Source organism: Somniosus microcephalus, chromosome 19, assembly GCF_052327205.1.
Source record: "Somniosus microcephalus isolate GS21.2 chromosome 19, FLI_Smic_1.0, whole genome shotgun sequence".
Taxonomy (NCBI): domain Eukaryota; kingdom Metazoa; phylum Chordata; class Chondrichthyes; order Squaliformes; family Somniosidae; genus Somniosus; species Somniosus microcephalus.
This window is the reverse complement of record NC_141005.1, coordinates 28501120-28521550: the sequence shown is the minus strand read 5'-3', so window position 1 is coordinate 28521550 and position 20431 is coordinate 28501120. Positions and strand designations below refer to the sequence as shown.

General features: G+C 46.7%; 1 protein-coding gene across 1 annotated transcript in view; it reads right to left on the bottom strand.

The window, feature by feature from the left end:
* Window positions 1-20431, bottom strand: part of LOC147104275 (clustered mitochondria protein homolog) — an 83275-nt gene that overhangs the window by 44802 nt on the left and 18042 nt on the right. Inside the window, exons 2-6 of the mRNA XM_085961469.1 lie at window positions 16197-16375; window positions 15123-15294; window positions 10091-10234; window positions 9260-9405; window positions 8631-8785 (exon numbers count right to left, since the gene is read on the bottom strand). Coding sequence (XP_085817595.1) covers window positions 8631-8785; window positions 9260-9405; window positions 10091-10234; window positions 15123-15294; window positions 16197-16375 — 796 coding nt within the window. The remainder of the gene's footprint in view (window positions 1-8630; window positions 8786-9259; window positions 9406-10090; window positions 10235-15122; window positions 15295-16196; window positions 16376-20431) is intronic.

Below are 20431 nucleotides of genomic sequence, written 5' to 3'. Positions count from 1 at the left end.
GTACACCAAGATGTACAGAGACATTCTTAGTCAGCAACATTGTAAGGGCAGCAACGACAAGAAATACATCGTAGGATATTTCTCATCACAGACGTGTCATTTAATTACACCCATCCACATTACCACCAACATATTCAGCAAACCCCGTCACTACTGGTAGACAATTCCACAAGTGTCAGTAGGTCACAGGAAGCTGGCAAAATGGCTCCCTGACCAGCCTCCTGATCCCACCCCACAGAGTTACTCAGGGAAAATCTCCCCCAGTTAGTTAATCAATCAATTGGACCGCACTAGCACAGGATACAACGATTGGGTAGGAAAAACACTGGGCCAAATCTTGCTGGAAAGAAATAATGGCAAGTTCACGAGGCACACCATTAATAATGCGCAAATCGGCCAGCAAGATCAGGGGAGGAAGAGCTTTGCCAGGAGTTGTGAATCTCCAGAACTCGCTGGTCATGTTACACTGCTCCACTGTTTGCCTTGCACAAATGGCAGCTGCCCATTATTTTTAAAGCACTTGCTGGATCTGCACATTAATCTCTCCACAGAAAAATTTAGGGCTCATACTTAACAGCACAAATATCCTATTAATGTGATAATTGTTAACGTAATGGCAATCAATCACTCTGGCTCAGAAAGGGAACAATTTAAACTGCTGAGTCTCATCCTGCATGGAGTAAATCCTTCTTAAAGATTTTTAAAATTTCATTTTAAATTTTCTTCTTGCTTTTCCTTTCTATTCTTTTTTCTTTCTCTTAATTAAATCTTTCTTTCCCTCTCTTTCACTTTCTGTACCAGATTTGACTCCGATTCACCCACTCTAATTCAGCCTCCTTCGCCGCTGTTCCTCTCCGTTTCCTTCTTAATCCCTGAATCTAATTTGTTAAGGAGATAGACGGTTGGTGATACGCTTATCAATTACTTCATAAAAGGTGATGAGTCGAAGAAGAGATGATGAGTCGAAAGAAGAGATGAATAAGGCTTTTATTAGCTAAGAAGAGACCATGCTTCTTCGTGAGTGACTGAACAAGTCTGAACGAAACCCACACAGTGGTGGGTGGAGTCAGCTGAGGCATGCCTCCATACACAGCGCCACCCAGAGGTGGCAATATACAATACAGTGGTTTACCACATTCACCCCTTGTTTAATGTGAAGTCCGGCGGGGTGAAGGGTACTACAAGTTAAGTCTATCAGGAGGCCTTGTCTGACGTCCTGATCGTCGTGGTGGCGGCGGTGGTGTTGCAGCATCCGACGTCAGGTCTGGTGTCTGGGTGGTTGGCGAAGATTCCTGGGGCTTTGGCATGCCGTCTGCAGGGGTTGGGTTGGGAGGGGTGGTGGGGGATAACAGTGGTAAGGGGGATAACGGTGGTAAGGGGGATAACGGTGGTAATTCAGGGGTACCCGAGGGTGCGAGATCTCGTATGGAGACCGTGTCCTCCCGCCCGTCTGGGTATGTCACCCAGGCATACTGGGGGTTGGCGTGTAGGAGGTGCACCCGCTCGACCAGGGGGTCCGTTTTATGCGTCCTCACGTGCCTCCGCAGTAGGACGGGCCCAGGAGAAGTCAACCATGCCGGTAGCGAGGTTCCCGATGTAGACTTCCGGGGGAAAACGAACATTTTCTCATGAGGGGTCGCATTAGTGGCAGTACAAAGCAGTGACCGAATGGAGTGAAGCGCTGCAGGGAGGACCTCCTGCCAGCGGGAGGTCGGAAGGCCCTTAGATTTTAGTGCTAAGAGGACTGCCTTCCAAACCGTCGCGTTCTCCCTTTCCACCTGGCCGTTCCCCCGGGGGTTGTAACTGGTGGTCCTGCTCGTGGCGATACCTCTTGTTAGCAGGTACTGCCGAAGTTCGTCGCTCATGAACGATGAGCCCCTGTCGCTATGTATATAGCTGGGGAACCCGAACAGAGCGAAGATGTCATTCAGACACTTGATGACCGTGGTACTGGTCATGTCTGGGCAAGGGATGGCAAAGGGGAAACGGGAGTACTCATCAACTATGTTGAGGAAGTACACATTGCGGTCAGCGGAGGGGAGGGGCCCTTTAAAATCGACGCTCAGGCGTTCGAAGGGGCGGGTGGCCTTGATCAGGCTTGCTCTGTCCGGCCTATAGAAGTGCGGTTTGCACTCGGCGCAGATTTGGCAGCTCTTGGTCATGGTCCTGACCTCCTCGATGGAGTAGGGCAGGTTACGGGATTTGATAAAATGGAAAAACCTGGTGACCCCCGGGTGGCAGAGGTCATTGTGGAGGGACTGCAGCCTATCACTCTGCGCGTTGGCGCATGTACCACGTGATAGGGCATCTGGGGGCTCATTGAGTTTCCCTGGCCGATACAAGATATCATAATTGTAGGTGGAGAGTTCGATTCTCCACCTCAAGATCTTGTCGTTCTTGATTTTACCCCTCTGCTTATTATTAAACATAAAAGCTACTGAACGCTGGTCAGTGAGCAGGGTAAATCGTTTCCCGGCCAGGTAATGCCTCCAGTGACGCACCGCTTCTACAATAGCCTGGGCCTCCTTTTCGACGGAGGAGTGTCTCGTCTCGGGGCCCTGGAGGGTCCTTGAGAAAAAGGCCACGGGTCTGCCCGCCTGGTTAAGGGTCGCGGCTAGGGCGAAGTCGGAGGCATCGCTCTCCACTTGGAAGGGGATGGACTCATCCACCGCGTGCATTGCGGCCTTCGCGATATCGTTCTTGATAAGAGTGAAGGCTGCACACGCCTCTGGTGTCAGGGGGAAGGAGGTGGCTTTGATGAGGGGCCTGGCTTTGTCTGCATAGAGGGGCACCCACTGGGCGTAGTAGGAGAAAAACCCCAGGCATCTCTTCAGTGCTTTTTGGCAGTGGGGAAGGGGTAGCTCCATTAGGGGGCGCATTCTGTCGGGGTCGGGCCCGATGACTCCGTTCTCCACCACGCAGCCGAGGATGGCCAGGCGCTTGGTGTGAAACATACATTTTTCCTTATTGTACGTTAGGTTCAGCCGTTGGGCCGTACGGAGGAAATTTGCTAGATTAACGTCGTGGTCCTGCTGGTCGTGGCCGCAGATGGTGACGTTATCCAAATAGGGGAAGGTTGCCCGCAGCGCGTTCTGGTCAACCATTCGGTCCATCTCCCTTTGGAAGACCGAAACCCCGTTGGTGACGCCGAAGGGGACCCTAAGGAAGTGGTAGAGGCGGCCGTTTGCCTCGAAGGCAGTATACTGGCGGTCCTCATGGCGGATGGGCAGCTGGTGGTACGCTGACTTAAGGTCGATGGTGGAGAATACTTTGTATTGCGCAATCTGATTGACCATATCAGATATGCGAGGGAGGGGGTACGCGTCCAGCTGGGTGTACCGGTTTATGGTTTGGCTGTAGTCGATTACCATGCGGCGTTTTGCAGTGGTTTTAACGACTACAACCTGGGCTCGCCAGGGGCTAGTGCTACCTTCGATAATGCCCTCCTTCAATAGCCGCTCCACCTCAGAGCTGATAAAAGCTCTGTCCCCGGCACTGTACCGCCTGCTTTTGGTAGCGATGGGTTTACAGTCGCGGGTGAGGTTAGCGAACAGGGGAGGGGGGGGGACTTTTAATGTGGAAAGGCTGCAGGTGGTTTGCAGCGGGCGATTTAAAAGTTGTTGGTTGCAGACTGTGAGTGGGGGGAGGGGTCCACCGTATGCTAGTGTGACACTCTTAAGGTGGCACTGAAAATCCAACCCTAGCAGGACGGCAGCGCAAAGACGGGGCAGGACTAGCAGTTTAAATTTTTTATATTCAGTGCCCCCTACTGACAGGGTCACCACACAGTAGCCGCTGATGTCCATTGACTGGGACTTGGACGCCATAGAAATGCGATGGTGCGTTGGCAGAATCGTGAGGGAGTGGCTACGTACCGTGTCGGGGTGGACGAAACTCTCTGTGCTCCCGCTGTCGATCAGGCAACTGGTGGCGCGGCCGTTTACCGCGATATCCATCATGGAGCTGGATAGATGGTGAGGGTGGCCTTGATCCAGCGTCACGGAGGCCAGTATGTGGCTTAGTGAGTCACTATAGTCATCCGCCGAGACGGTGGTCGGTTCCGGTGACGAAATGGCGGTTGAGTGCGTTGGATACAATGGCGGCGGATGCCATGCGGCCGGGGGTACACAAAATGGCGGATAAGATGGCTGCTCCCACGGCCCGCACGCTGCGCTGCTGGCTGGCTTCCCCTTGCAGGCGTTAGCGTAATGGCCTTTCTTCCCGCAGCCCGAGCAGGTAGCTGTCTTAGCTGGGCAGTGCGCTCTGGGATGTTTTAACTGGCCACAGAAATAGCATTTTTGGGCCTGGTTACTGGGCATCGAAGCAGTTCTTACCGGAGGCTGCTGTCTCGGTTGGGTCGCTGCAGCGGTTGGTGCCGGGGGCGGCGGTCCCGTGTCCCACGGTTTCAATTGCCATGTCTCGGCGCCGTTACGGGGGTATGCCTCGAGGTTTCGGTGGGCCTCCTCTAACGAGAGCGCAAGGGCAATGGCCGTCTTCAGGTCGGGTTCCTTGCTTTCTAGCAGTCTCTGCCGGGTGTGGTCTGACTGGAGGCCCCTGACGAAGGCATCACAGGCGAGTCCCTGCGCGTGCTCCACAGCCGTTACCGCTTTACAATCGCAGTCTCTGCAGAGTGCCAGTAGCGCCCGTGCAAATGCCCCTACCGATTCTCCCGGTTGCTGCCTGCGGGATCCCAAGAGGTGTCGGGCGTAAATTGTGTTCACTGGGCGCGTATATTGCCCTTTTAGTAGCTCGAGGGCCGCCACGTACGTATTAGAGTCCCGGATTAGCATATATACTTGATGGCTCACCTGGGCGGTCAAAATTTTCAGTTTGTGATCCTCCTCTGTAACCTGTGAGATTGCGAGGAAGGATTCAAAGCAGCTCAGCCAGTGTTCAAACTTGGCTGATGCACCCACATCTTGAGGGTCGAGGTCCAGGCGTGGTGGTCTGAGGGCTCTCAGCAATGTCTGCTGTATCCGTTGCTGTTGTTGCTCCTCAGGTGTCGCCATTTAACTTTTAGCTAATAAAATTGATACGCTTATCAATTACTTCATAAAAGGTGATGAGTCGAAGAAGAGATGATGAGTCGAAAGAAGAGATGAATAAGGCTTTTATTAGCTAAGAAGAGACCATGCTTCTTCGTGAGTGACTGAACAAGTCTGAATGAAACCCACACAGTGGTGGGTGGAGTCAGCTGAGGCATGCCTCCATACACAGCGCCACCCAGAGGTGGCAATATACAATACAGTGGTTTACCACAGTTGGTCTAGGTGTTCACCAAGATTAGAGAAGCCCTTGTCCTCACCTCGCCGTTATCAGCTCGCACTTCTGGCAAGTTACGCCGCAAAGCACATTCGAGCTGTAGGGAGCAGGGAAGAGTCCAACGAACGGCACACGCCGAGAGACGCCCCACTCCAGCAAGATTTGGCCCCTTGGCATTAACCTACAGGATACATGATGAAGACTTGTGCTGTGGGCTGGCCTGACAATACTTTAGCAATAACACTAAATTAATCAACTGAAATAGCAGGGAGCAGTGGTACACCAAATTCCTTGGTGTACAAAGGTTGCTTTTAGAGCAACAGTGTGACAATTGGCCGATCGTAAATTAGAAAGGGTGGGGGGGGGGGGGGAGGAAAAGAGAGAAAGCTAGGGTTCCTGCTCTTGGTTATTATCCAGCGACTCCTGCTAAAAAGGTGCACGTGTGTGGACAGTGGGCGAGAACAGGAATCGAGAACAGCTGCGATGCCCCCTATTGTTGGAATAGCCCGATATTCTTGCTGTTTTAGCACAAAGGCACGCAATTTAAGCGAGGTATTGGAGGTTAGCCAGTGGCTGTGGAACTGCATACTCAACAAGAGTCAGCATTTTCTGCAAAACAGGGAGTTTAAAAAAAAACGCATAAGAAAAAAAATTGATCAAAAGTGAGAGAGAATACAAGACCAGACAGGTCTTATAATATGCAAATGCAGAGGGGTTTGGTTTGTTACACCCAGGTAACCATTGCTGAAGATTTCTGTCCTGTACATTGTGCTTTCAGATATTTGCTGTGCACTTGCAGTAACTAAGCAACCAGCTATCTGGGAGCTATTTTTAGTGTCAAAAGCCCAGTTGGTATTTTTTTGTATTAAACCACTGGTGCAACAAGAAAGGTTCGTTCTTATCTATGACTGATAAAAATGTAATGAGTTTTATGCTTTCTAACCATCTGGAAATACTTAGTGGCTTTGTGTTACAACCAGAGTACGGGACCAAAGGGCCTAATTTGGGAAAACCTGAATAAAAGGGCCTTTTGTACTTGGCGGCGGAGGCTCAAGGGGCTGTATGGCCTACTCCTGCTTTTACTTCTTATGTTCTAAGCCAGGTCCTGAGAGAATGGCTCAAGTGCACCACTTTCCAAATCATACTGCGGTTCTCAGTGTGAACCAGCAGCAAAGTGCAGCCCAGGGGGATACACACGCGCAGAGGAGCCAACAAACTGGCCACCTCGCACGCGTGACAAAATTACGTCATAACATCAGTCTGCCCAGTCATCAGGAGATGCGCATCGCCATGTTGACACAACGTTGCGACAACAGCCGGGGGGATGCTTAAAATTCATGAAGATCATGCTGCTGTTGGTGGCCTGTAAAGGCACTGCACTATTAGACTGGCAGCAGGAACTGAAGCCAAAAGGGGAAAAAAATGGATCTTCCTGGCTATCTCTAACAAATTCTGGCATGTTTATCTTGACCTGTTTACGGCTATGGGAGACCTGGGTCACAGGAGCCTCAGATCAATACAAAAAAGCGGAGTGAACTACCAAATCAACTGATAGACAACCCAGTTGGCTATTAGTTGGGTATGGGGGGGGGGGGGGGCGGGGAGAGGAGAATAGGGGGGGGGAAAAAGGTGTAATTGAGAAAAAGAGATCTGTTTCTCCATAAAAAATCTCAATGCTTCCCCTCACCCCCAACACCATGAATATTTCAATTACTACGAAGCACCCAGCGCTACCAGAGCCTTGGAACAACATGTTGTATCTCTGCTTAGTTGGAGGTGAGTGAATGCCATACAAATAAGAGGTTTTTTTTTATAAAAGGGGCCAGGAGAGAAGAGGAAGAGGGAAGAGGAAGGGCTGTGTGTGGTGCAGTTGGGAAAAATGGATAAATACTCGAAGCAGAAGAAGACATGGGTTTGTAGAGTAAGCAGGACAGTGGGATTAGTTTTGATAGCAAAATACTGCAGATGCTGGAAATCCGAAATAACAACACAAAACGCTAGAAAAACTCAGCAGGCCAGGCAACATCTGTGGAGAGAGAAACAGAGTTAACGTTTCAGGTCAAAACCCTTCTTCAGAACGGAGAAAAAAAAGGCAGGAAATGAAACAGATTAAAGGCCTGTTTGGGGGCTGGGAAATGGGGGAGGGGATGAAAGAACAAAAGGGAAGGTCTGGGAGAGGTGAAGAGACATTAAGAGATATTCAAGACAAGACGAGATGGTAATAGGACAGGTACAGAGACAAAAGATGGCTCTAGATGAGGTGTGAAATGCGCTGGCAGAATGAGAAACAGCTGCCATGTGGGAGAGAAAAAAAGGAAAAGGCACAAACCAAAGGTGTGGATAAAAAAAATTATAAAAATAGAATAGGGGCCGAGGTTATGATCTGAAATTGTTGAACTTGATATTGAGTCCGGAAGGCTGTAAAGTGCCTAATTGGAAGATGAGGTGCTGTTCCTCGAGCTTACGCTGAGCTTCCGTGGAACAATGCAAGAGGCTGCGGACGGTGAGGTCTGGGATTAGTTTTGACTTGCTCTAGAAAAGAGCCAGCTCAAATCTAATGGGCTGAATGGCTTCCGCCATGCTGTAAACTTCTGTAGTTCATCACTGGAACATAGCTCAGAAGCCCATCCAAATGGATCGGATAGAAGTCTCCTCTCTCTGTTGGCTGTAAGGATCCAATATAAAATATGAGGTTGGGCAGTCTGAACTCAGTTCTTAGTGATTGTGGTCCCACAGCATAAAACTACCCCCAAGTTACCACAATTTCTCACTATAAAAGGAGACTCAGTCATACAAGGATAGTTGGCTGCACTAGTGTAGGAGGCGTACACTGAGTAGCTCGCGCGGAGCTGGTGGGGGTGTGAACGTTGATAAAGGTAATGCAGAGGAATCTACATCCCTTTTAAAAACAACATACTTGTTCCACTGTCATACAAAATCACTGACCCCAAAGGAGATTGACAATCCACACAGATGAACTTTGGCTTAAATGTTCAAAACAGAAAGAAGCTGTGATTATCACAAAGAACAGTTCTTCACCTGGGAATAAGTCATAAGTTACAAAATACCCTCCTTAGGGTGCTGAGAATTTTGACTTCAGAACCTTAGCCACAATACAACCCTGCAGCAAACTCAATGCCTCCCACTTCTGTACAAATCTCCCCAGCAGTGATGCTGATCTCTGAATCTAGTCCATAAATTTCATTAAATGCCCCCAGTGACAGATTTTAATATTTCACGTTTGAATACAGTTGATAACACCTTGACTATGAAATCATCTCATAGGGCCCAATTTTGCCTCACAATTTTAAGTGTCTTCCTGCATGAACACATCCATTAGAAATACTGAGCATAGGGCTTGCACTCACTGGTTGATGTAGAAGCCTCGGATGGATGCAGTGATGCTGACATGACGATCCTCCATGGTGATGATGTTGAGATACATTAGATCCCCACGCATTTTACGGTTACCAGGAGGAGGGTTCCACCCACTCATCATCAGAGACTTCAGGCACTGCAGGGGCTAGAGAGAGAGTATCCATTAGCAAACTCCACCTCCCCACTGAATCCAGGGAAAGGATGAACCAGTTAAGGCAATAGGCACTCGAATCAGGATTTCTATCTACTTCTACCAAGAGAATTCTATGCGAGGACACAGACACTACAATCAACTTGATTTCTCAACTGGAAGAAGAATCAGGAAAGATGGAAACAAGTTAAAGTTTGCTAAATCTATAATGCAGCAAGTCTAGAATGCAACACTGTTCAGAGGACAGTTATTGCGAACATTACACTGGCTTCATACAACAGCCTTGTTTCTGAAACATCACATCATCCGCCGATCCCACCCAACCTTGTCGAACCAGAAATTTCTGAATGCTGTGCTTCTTCAAAAACAACGGCAACAGAACACTTCTGAACACAGCAGCTGAATCTGTTTTAATACACAAACATTACTTCACTCTGTTGCAGGAACAATATTTTCCTCATCACGCACCTTGTTATCCATGGTTAGTGGCTGTAGGAATGAGAGAGGTCGCTCTTTGGATCCTGGCAAAATATAGTCTGGAGGAGAACAGTCAATAGTGTCGAGCGGCTGATCCGAAACTGAACGTCTTTTCCTCTTTCCAGATGCAGGCATATCTGGTTGGGAAAAAAATTGTATTTACATTTTGTTCCCCCCTGGGAGGCTGGGGCATGTTCATGTTTCCTTAAAAGAATGAGAACCTAATATTGAGCCTTAGGAAACAAAAGAATTTAATGTTGTTTAAAGTTATTACCGAGAGTGGATCTGGTCAGCCACTGTGAATTATTCGCCAATTTAGTTATGCTCAGTTGTAAAGAGGAGCCAGTCACCATATCATCAGAGGGAACCATCAACACTGATCAGCTCTTACAAGAATGCTCGAGCATGCAGCCTTCAAGTTATACAGAATTTACTAATAATGTTAGCATGTTTGCCAAGTTCCTCGTATCTGTCTTTCAGCACAAAGAGCTAACTTTTAAAAGATAACACACATAAATCACAGCTTCACCAGCAGTCTCGCTGATTGAGTGAGATTGCAAATTGGATGCCAAATGAGGGCAGTTTACGCTGTGGACTACGCACCTACTCAGAATTGGTTTAAGACTGTCCAAAATCATAGAATGACACAGCACAGAAGGAGGCCCTTCAGTCCACTGTCTCAATGCAAGAGAGGAGGCTTTCATCCTCTCAATCTACACTGGATTTAATCCCATGTTGAAGATGATCACCGTTGTACTAACTCACTGCACCACTCAGTCTTCTCCAATTCTACTTTTAACCAAATATTTGTGCAGATCATACCTCCAATATCTCCCTCGGAGGTGCTGCTTAAGAAAGAAGGGGAGTTACACTCAATGCCATTATAGGCATCAGCAGGGTCCAGACTTTTCAGCAGATCCTGGATGTGGCGGATGTGAATCCGAGCCTCTCGGACGGTGTATGGTTCTGAAAAACAGAAATGAAGTCACTTCAGCGCTGTATCAGAGCACAATGTGGCTTCACATTACAACTGCAGAACTCCAGAAGGAGAAAGAACAATTCTATTCACACAAAGGGTAGTGGAAAACTGGAACTCTCTCCCCCCTCAAAGCTGTTGAGGTCAATTGAAAATGTAAAAACCTGAGATTGATAGATTTTTGTTCGGCAAGGGTATTAAGGGTTACAGAACCAAGGCGGGTAGATGGAGTTAAGATACAGATCAGCCATGATCTAATTGAATGGTGGAACAGGCTTGAGGGACTGAATGGCCTACTCCTGTTCCTATATTTAAAACCAAGCTTGGTTACAATCCCTGCACTTTATTCTGTGAACTTTTCTTTGATGATCAATCCACTTTTTAGAAAGATCAAACAGACATTAATCATTTCCTGGAAGAACTCATCATGGGAGCAGGGAGCTTTTCATGCACAATACTAATCTTTGCACTGCCCATTTCGAAAAGGTTCAAAATTGAATTGAAAACTTCGGGCTAGGACTTCCCTTCTACAGTAGTTGTGTGGGTAAATGTAGTACATAGTAGGGTACTGAGCTATACAGACTAGGAAGGTCCCAGGTCCAAGGTCTGTGCGGAGGTGATAGTGTTACAAATAGCTTCAATGTCCCTGTAACAAAGTGCATGTATGGGAAGCAGCTGTGATGCTCCCCCCATGGGTTAAGAGTGTGCCAACACTCACGATGGATGCCCACCTATGTAAAACAACTAGTTTATACCCCAATGGCGATCAACAGATTTTAGAAAGAGTAAATTAGTAGTCCCATTACCACCCCCTTTCGCCTTGCACCCTTTTGTCATTTAATCACGCCTGCCCGCCATACTATCATAGACCCTCCCGTTTGTTTTTCCCTCCCCTCCCCCACCCACCCACCCACCCCCACCCCTTTTCCTGGCTCTGTACTTGCTTATATACTGTTAAATCTAACTTCTTCCAGACCTGAATCGTTAACTCTTTCTCTCTTCACAGATCCTGCCTGACCTGCTGCGTGTTTCCAGAATTTTCTGTTTTTTATTTTAAATTAGAAGTGTGCCGTTTGCACACAATTTTTTTGAGAGTCGCACAATTTCAGGTGCAGATTAGGATGGGTGTCGAGAGCAAACTAGTGGCCAAAAATTGCATGCAAGTGAAATTTAAGGGGAACAATTAAGTGAGACTGTCAGAATAGGGTGACAATAATTCTACAGGGCATTTGAAGAGCCTTAAAAGGCAAGCCAACCCATTACTAGTCTTTACCAAAGCTGATGGGACAGGGAACTAAGGGAAAAACAAAACCCAAGGTATCGGCACGAATCCGCAGGGAAATGACTAAGCTGCCCACCCCGTTTGACGGCCCCTATTGGAGGTGGTGTCGTGGGGATAGTGGTCCTTTGTGCCACTGCTCAGCACTATTCTCAAAGGTAGCACTGCAACATGCCTGCAAGCAGGTAGAGCCATGGTTCAAGCCACAGCTGACCCTTAGACACTGGATGTGCCATCCCCGTGCTGCATGGTAGGTGGTGGCCTTGCATCAGATGGCATGGGTCTGAAGCTTGCTTCCTACTGACCCTGTAAAGACAGTTCTCACCATCATGGACAGCTGTGTGCGCCCGGGCCTACAGATACAGTTTGTGGCATTTTGCTTCAATCACCCTGGAATGTCGTCTTCTTCGCAGTGCCATTGAAAGCATGACCTTGTGTGATTGAAGTGCTTCTGAAGTATCCCATATTACAGTTGGCCAGGCCCCCACATATTCTAGAGTTGGCACTGGGCTGTTGTCCCAGCTTCCTTTGGGAATAGAGCTTCCACTTGCATCAATCTGCTGAAGCGAGGGACATTCACCCCTGTCTGAAGATGCTGGCAAGTGTGTGGGCACAGAGCAGCTCTCGTGCATCCTGAACTATCTGGCAACGCTCCACTGGTCTTCCTCCTTCTCCAAAGACCCTGAGAGAGAGATTCCTACAGGGAACCCCAATTGTGGCAGTAATGTCACGGGGGATAAAAACATTTACATTAATTAGCACAAGGGTTCAAGAACCTAAGTGCTAGCAGGAGAAAAAAAACATTTAAGTCGTCGCTGATATACATTTCCAGTTTGGCTCAGTAATTGCACTCTTGATTGAGTCAGAAGTTTGATTTCAAGCCCCAGTCCGGGACTTCAGCACATTATCTAGGCTCCCACTTCGTGCAGTACTAAGGGAGTGTTGCAGTCAGGGGTGAGGTTTCTCAGATGAGATCTTAAACAGAGATCCAATTTGCATGTTCAGAAAGATGTAAATGATCCCACGGCACTAAATCAAGCAGGGTGTCGTGGCGGACAATCATTCCTCAACTAACACCAAAACAGAGTAACTGGCCATTTTTCTCGTTTGCTATTTGTGGGACGTTGCTGCGTACAAATGGACGACCTGGAAGGAGGGGTTATTTCTCTCGCCACCCATAACTTCTATAGGCATTACATTTTCTGGTAGGGTTGGCAGTTGCCATAGAAATCAAAACGAAGCAATCAAATATTGTATGATGGTTTAATAATACAGATGAGGAATCGAAGATTTTCATGCATTATGAGTCTATCTCCTGCAGTGCTGCACATGGGGAGTCAAAACCAAGTGCCGTATTCAGGTCGAGCAGGGTTAGAAGGCAAGGGGAAATCGATAGGGGGAAAGGGAGGGAGTAGGAGAGAAAACAAAGGATGGGGTAGTCGACAATGAGAGAGAGACTAGACGAGGGAAAACAGGGAGCCAAATGCAGTTGGGTGGCACTGGGCCAAGGCTGGTTTTCGTCTCAGTTGGACGGTGGTGCAATGGGCCACTCTTCATAGTGGGATGGGGAGTGGAAGATGGAAAAAAGGAAAGTGGGTAAGGAAAAGCAGATGGGACAGTGGTGGCAAACGGTGCAGAGAGGGGGAACATGAAAAAAGAATTGCACTGTGCCAGGGTGTAAATTCCACCTCAGTGGAGACAGAGACTTTCTGCTCAGCTATGGGGGGGGGGGGGGGGGGGGGAAAGAGGTGGGGGGGGAATTGGTGCTCACTGGGGTGAAGGTTTAAGATTCATTCTCAGCATGAGGGACCAGCAGTTATGGAGGTGCATTCATTACTTTTTGATTAACAATTAAGAGGCTGCATTCCATTATAGAGGCTGTCTCGTTTCATTGTATGCTTCAGCTTCACTTTCCTAGAACAAGGGTAATGATGTCCAGTGGCTACTTTCTTGGATGGTCTTCCCATCCTCAGCAGCAGCTGAGTTTTGCAATTTTTTTCCCATTTTCATCTTTGACTCATTTTGCACCCCTCTTATATTTTCCATCCAAAAATTCTGGTTTTACTTTGATTCTGTGGTGCGGGTTTGGAATTAGGGAATTCTCAGGTGTTCTTGGACATGTGTGCTTTCACAACAGATTTTCTTAAAAAACGGAAACCGATTTCAACTGTTGATTTACAGCTCGAGAAGCCACTACCACTATTTATGTTAAGCAAAGAATTCACTGGGATTACTCAACGATTGGACCGGTCACATAATGGCCCAGAAATTCGGGTTGGGGGCTTCCCGCGGGTGTAAGCCCCCGACCTGCACTTACCTTGCGCGCCGGCCGTTGAGCTGTGGGCCGCGTGGAATTCCGATCCGGGGCCTGGTCCGGCTGCCGGCGCGCAGTGCTTGCGTATCCCAGGGGCGCAGTTAGTTCGATGCGTCCCCTGGGATTACGTGGGCCATGGGGAGCCAATCAGAGCAGGGAATGCTTCATTCATAAGATTGACAGGAAGACCTGTCAAAACTTATAAATACTACGGACCCCAAAACATCACTAAATATTCAAATAAATTTTTTAAAAACATCACATTTTTTAAATAAACTATAAATTACATGAAATAACTATTTTAAACAATAATTTAAATTTTTGAAAAAAATAATTTTCTAATGGGGCTAAAAATAAACTTACCTTGCTTTAAAGTATTTAAAAATAATAAACCAGTGGAAAAAATGTTTGAATTTTAATTAATTCACCACTTACCTTGTAAAAAGCAGGCCTTATGCCTGCTTTTTAAATGTGTAAATTCTGCAGACTTACCCTCCCGGGAAAACCTGTAAAAAAAACGAAGTTCGATGCGCATGCGCTGCCTCTCCCGCGCACGCGTTCGAACTCTGAACCCCTTCTTTCAGGGGAACGGAAGTGCCGGTTTCCCACGCATGCGCAGTGCATGCAGGAAACCGGCACTTCCATTGGGCTTACAGGCGAGTAAGTGGAGACCCGAATTTCTGGGCCATGGCAGCACCACCTATTGGTGCAGTACCTTTGGCACCTTGAGACCACTCACCATTTTTAATATATAATGGATATCTACAAATGATGGATATCTACAAACACCATAGAAATACAGACAGACAGTCTTGCTGTTCAATTACAACTCATTCTAGCTGTTCTCCTTACTTCAACCTCTCCATATATTTTGGTTTTGTATGCAAAAATCAGCCCATGAGATTCCTTCCCTATCTCACAGATCTCTTTGATCTGCATATACAATACTCTATCTCCAGCTGAAAACATGGGCTGGTGACGTGTAGCCAAGGCTTTTCTACTACTTGCAGCTAGGAATTACACTACAGTGACCAGAGTAAATCTCACTCCCTCTGAAGAAGCCTCCACCTATATGTTCCTAATGATGGCACAGCCAAGGTTAGGCATCGAACATGAGAGGAAATTATGGATACAAACCAATCTCCAACATGGCACCTTGGTACTCTTACCCTTACATCTTTAATGAGTCACAATCATTCAAGTAGCACCTGGGTATCAAATAAGTAAAGCTTGTAGACAATCTACCTAAGGCACAAAGATCCTTCAACAGAGTGCCTCTCTTTACCTTCTACCACTCGGAGAACCGATCCATCCTTCAGTTCTTCTACACTTTTCAATTCCGCAAAGTTATCCAGAATGTTACCATCGTGCTGAAGCGAGAAGCAGGTCCGATGGCATGTGTCCTCGCGTTCAATCAGAATCTGGATAATCTCCTGGACCATCTCCTGGGGAGACACCTAGAGAAAGGGCACAAGGTGATTTGTGTTGAGTTACATTCAGTGGAAACCCACACCTGTATCAAATAGTCACCAAGAAAACTGCTTAAAATAACTGGGTGTTCATCACGTCAAATGGACATTTTAAAAATTGTACTTCAAGCGTATACTAGACATATTTTATTTGTCTTCTTTGGGCGACAGTCTGGATGTTCAGTTCCTTTGAAACCTCAAAAATTTAGTCTGAACTAGAAGGCTGAGGGTTCTCCAAAGTGGCCAACCTGTTGTTGAAACCCTCATCCATGCCTCTGTCACCTCTAGACTCTACTATGCTAATGTACTCCTGGCCAGCTTCCCATCCTCCATAAATATCCCTTCAGCCAAAACCCTGCTGCCCGCATCCTATTGCGCACTCACCCATCACCCCTGTCCTCACTGACATTGGCTGTCAGTCTCTCAATGCCTCAAATTTTAAATTCTCATCCTAATGTTTAAATCTCTATAACTTCACCACCCCCCCCCCCCCCACCCCTCCCCATCTCTGCAAGCTCTTCCTGTGCTACAATTCCCCATCAAACTCTCTGTTCCACTGACTCTGGCCTCTTCTGCAACCCGGCCTCGCTTTATTCCCCCCAGTGACAGTCATGCCTTCACCATCTAGGTGTGTCGGTCTGGAATTCCCCTCAAACTTCTGTGCCTATCCTTTAAGGCCATTTTAAAACCCACCTCTTTGACCAAGCTATTGGTCGCCAATGCGAATATATCCTTTTGTGGATTTGCATGTATTTCTTTATTGGTTACACCTCTGTGAAGCACCTTGGGACATTTTTCTACATTAAAGGTTCTATAAAAATGCTGTTGTTGCTGAGAGATGGTGTCAGAAGACCCAACTGGCAAGGAGAGAAAATAACTTAATAACCTACTTGCAAGTCAATGATGTCACTTCCGGCCACCTGGATCTTGATATTAAGTGTGTCCTGAGTGGGAATGACCACTGCGTCACCATTTGTATGCACATCATTAGCAGCTGTGATTAGACTCTTCATTGGCAGAGTCATCTCGGAGCTTATGCCATTGGGCAAAGCTTCACCACCCTCAGAATCTGCAATGAGGGAACGAAAATAAGCATTTCAGAAGCAGAGCCTAGGAACCGTGACTATTAAATTTTAATGTAAATGACTGTATATTGGAACAGAAAACATGAAAAACGAGTACATAATTTATGGCTGCTATTTCAGAACCACTGGAGATTAACCGGGATCTAAGCCAGAGGTGCTGGAATACAACCGCTTCAGGTTTGTGGTGTTGACATCTGCTCGATCAGTGATAATTATACATCAATAAATGATGACATATCAAATTTAAAATAAACTGAAATAAAGCCAGCTCCAGGGAGTGGAGTGTGGGTGTTAGATTTACCTTTGCAGAAAACAGTGCTCCCTAGGTCCCCGCTCCCCATTATTTTCCCCCAGGGATTCCTGGAGTCTCCCAATGATGCTAAACTGTCTGTGGGCGCAGGCCAGGCCTTGTTATTATAACAACAAGGCAGGAGGGGGCATTCTCACGCTCTGCTCAATTTCCTTAGGATCAGCTCATTGGCACCCCTGCACTGGAGTGCCCAATGAAAACCCGATGCCATACTTTGCCCCTGGACTCACACCGACAGTAGGGTCGGAGTTCAGGCTGTAGACTTGGAGGCAAGGTAACATTTTGTACTTTGGAACCCCACCCCTTGGTTGGGGTGGGGGGGGGGGGGGCGGGGGAAGAACAAACAAATTGGTTTTTAGTACTTGGGACCTTCCGGTTGTTGATCTCCAAGGTTTGCGCTCATCTGTAGATTAGCAAGGGTTATAAGTCAAACTGTTTATTTTTAAATACAGTTCAATACATACAGAACAATGCATCCGATATACATACAGGTATACACATTGGGCCAGGATATTCAGATACTCATACAGTTCAGTTCTAAAAAAGCCATGACAATTCCACTTAAAATAAGATCAATTGTGTCTTAGGTGGGTGGTATACCTTGTTCAAGCCACCTACGGGTTTCCAATTTCACCACCTTCAAACTCACCACAACCCATCCTTGTTCCCAACAATGATCAAAAGTGGAAACCAGACAGACAGAGGTATCGGACTTGGTCCAAGTCAATTATAAGCACAGTTTTTCTGCCCACATCACTTTAAAACATGACGAGTCACCGACCTGAAACGTTAGCTCCGTTTCGCTCTCCACAGAGGCTGCCTGACCTGCTGAGTATTTCCAGCATTCTCTGTTTATATTACTTCACAACAATTTGATCTATATCAGTTATGTACTGTCTCCACCTCATGGCATGCCACACAATGTTGAGAAAGCTGCGGCAGAAACTAGCATTTGATCTCCAAAGTGAGGAGCAGATTGCCACAAAGATGAACAATGTGGTTTGGAGGAGTTAAATGGGAAGACCGATTTTGTGGTTTTCCATTTCAGTGCGGCATTCTGACAAACCTGTCTGATTGGGAGTATTCTGGGTGGGTCCGGCACACTCAGACTGCAGTAACCTGAAACAATGCTTTACAGTACAGGCTGCAACACATCTCTGTGCATTCAGCTCCGCTAAATCCTCCAAGGTCCTGAGCTCATTTCAGTCAGTAACACAAAATAATTACTATTTAACATTCTCTTCTCTTCCTTTTTTATTGCATCTCCAGTATCGCATGCCACACCACAGCACAGAGGGCAGGGATAATCTGGTCCCAGGCCTCGTTCAATTTCACTTTCCAAAACGATAACATAGGCATACCTCCCAAAGCAAGTCTTCCTCCTCTGCTCCACCCAAGTGATGCTCGGAAGTATCTGGGCCCAAGTTAACAAATACATACCACACCAAAGCCACTCTGAGGAGCTTTATCTACATTCACCATGGGTGTTGTCTAAAGTGCCTATAGCAATCATGTAGGAATCCCTTTAAGATATTAATCCTCCATATTATGGGGATAGGGTGGGGTGGGGGGGGGGGGCTTAATAAAGTCAAGTTGAGCACAAGCCCCATCACCGAATGGTTAACAAAGTATTAAATGGAGAAAAATGAATTTATATCAGGCCTTTCAGGACCTCAGGTTGCCCCAAAGCGCTTTACAGCCAATGAACTACTTTTTGAAGTGTAGTCACTGTTTAATGTAGGAGACATTATGATTACATTAGTGTTCCGGGGTTTCCTACGGTCCAAATGACGGACAGTAGGGAACAGCCGTGAAACAAGAAAGAAAAAAACATTTACAAAGTGCTAGGTAAGTTTTTTCTTCAGGTGTAACATGTGGTATAGGGTCAGCTCATTTACACACCCACCTGATGGTGAGTGATCAGAACTCCTGTGCAACACAGGAAGGAGTACAACGCTGGGGGTGGGTTTAGAAATTTCAGGTGAAGCCTTTAAATAGGCAGAAATGACTGAACATTTCAGCAGCAGGTAAGTAGTGAACCTTCTGCAAGAGTCAATTGATAGGTAGCTAGCTGTAATAGATGGCTCATGAGAGACTTTGCGGCACAATATTTGATTTCTTGGTCACTATCTTATATTAATGACCTTTAGTTTTGCTCTTCCCCACAAGTGGAAACACTATTATGGCCTTATTAACCTGCGTCGTTACTTTTAGTGATTTGTGTATTTGTACTCTTTGTTCTTCTACCCCATTTAGATTCTTATTTTCCAAGTAATGTGACTTCCTTAATTTTTTTACCCAAATGTAATACACCACACTTGTGTTGAAATTCATTTGCCAATTATATGCCCATTGTGCGAGTTTATGAATGGTTTCTTGTAATTTGTTGCAGTCCTCCTCAGTATCGACTATCGCCCCCAATTTGGTGTCATCCGCAAATTTAGAAATTGGGTTTTTGATTCCAAAGTCTAAATTGTTAATATAATTTTTAAACTGCAGAGCCCCTTTTGATCTGTCAAGGCAGTGAAAGCAGCTCTTTAAAGTTCTCTTGACTCTAGCAGAGACCTGCACCTTGTCGTAACAGTCCGCTGTGAGCGCGAAGGGGTCGTTATCCATGGTAGCAAGGGATATGTTTTGTTACTTACAAGGCATCCAGTCATGGCTTATCTTCCTTGCAGAGCTCAGGGTGGGGAGTATTCCTGACAAAGGCATCAGGACAGCTTCCACCAAACATTACTCAAAAGAGAATTCTTTGCGTCTGATCACACACAATCTGGACATTCCTTTCCACTGAGAAAGTTGAGGGAGTTAACTGTAGGAGCGGCCAATGCATCCTACACACCTTCTATTGCACTCAACACTTTGGGGAAACCCAGCAACATGATAAAACTGTATGGTGCTTTCAAGCTACTGCTACACCAAGCTGGATGAATTCCCCAGTGCTCTAAAAACAATGGTGTCAGTTACCTGATGAATGCACATCTGAATAACACCCTGGGTCATATTACACAAGTCCCTCGTTGAATTGAGCCAGCGTCACTTTCATAACCACAGGCAAGGCTGCCCAGGCAGATGATCTTGGCTGCATGTCTTCTTGTGGTAGCTCACACAGCTCTCCTATAGCCTCTTTGTTGAAGCACACTCTTGTCCAACACAGCTCCTCACTAGATCTTCAGGAGACCTGCATGGCCTATAAATTCTTTGAGGAAAAGGGGCAATATCTTGTAGGGCGCATCATCCTTTAATGCTGCCTCCTTTCCTCCATCCTGTACTGGTCTTCCTCCTTCATTAAAATAGGGAACAAGTGGAATCCCATACAGTTAGTCAGAACCGATCATTGTGGATGATGGAGAGGAGGGAGGGATCGGGTGGGGGCCAGGGGCTGGACTTGAGCATCAGGGGGGAGGGAGATAACACAGGGGTGGAGGAATACTCCAGTGGTCTCGCAGGTCCTCAGAAGCAAGGTCAACTCTGCCCTGGTGCAATTCATTAAAAAAAAGAGACATTCCTGTAATCATAATCATAATCAACTTTATTGTCATTGTTAGTGCACAAGTGCAGTACAACGAAATGTAGGCTTGCGGCTCCCGAGAGTGTACATTTAGATTAAGACATTTAAACATTCAACATACATTTGGCTTGTAATACAGTAACATAAACATAACCATAATAAAGTGCATTGGCAGATGTACAGGCTTTAGAGTTTATTTGTGGAGTTCAGTAGGATGAC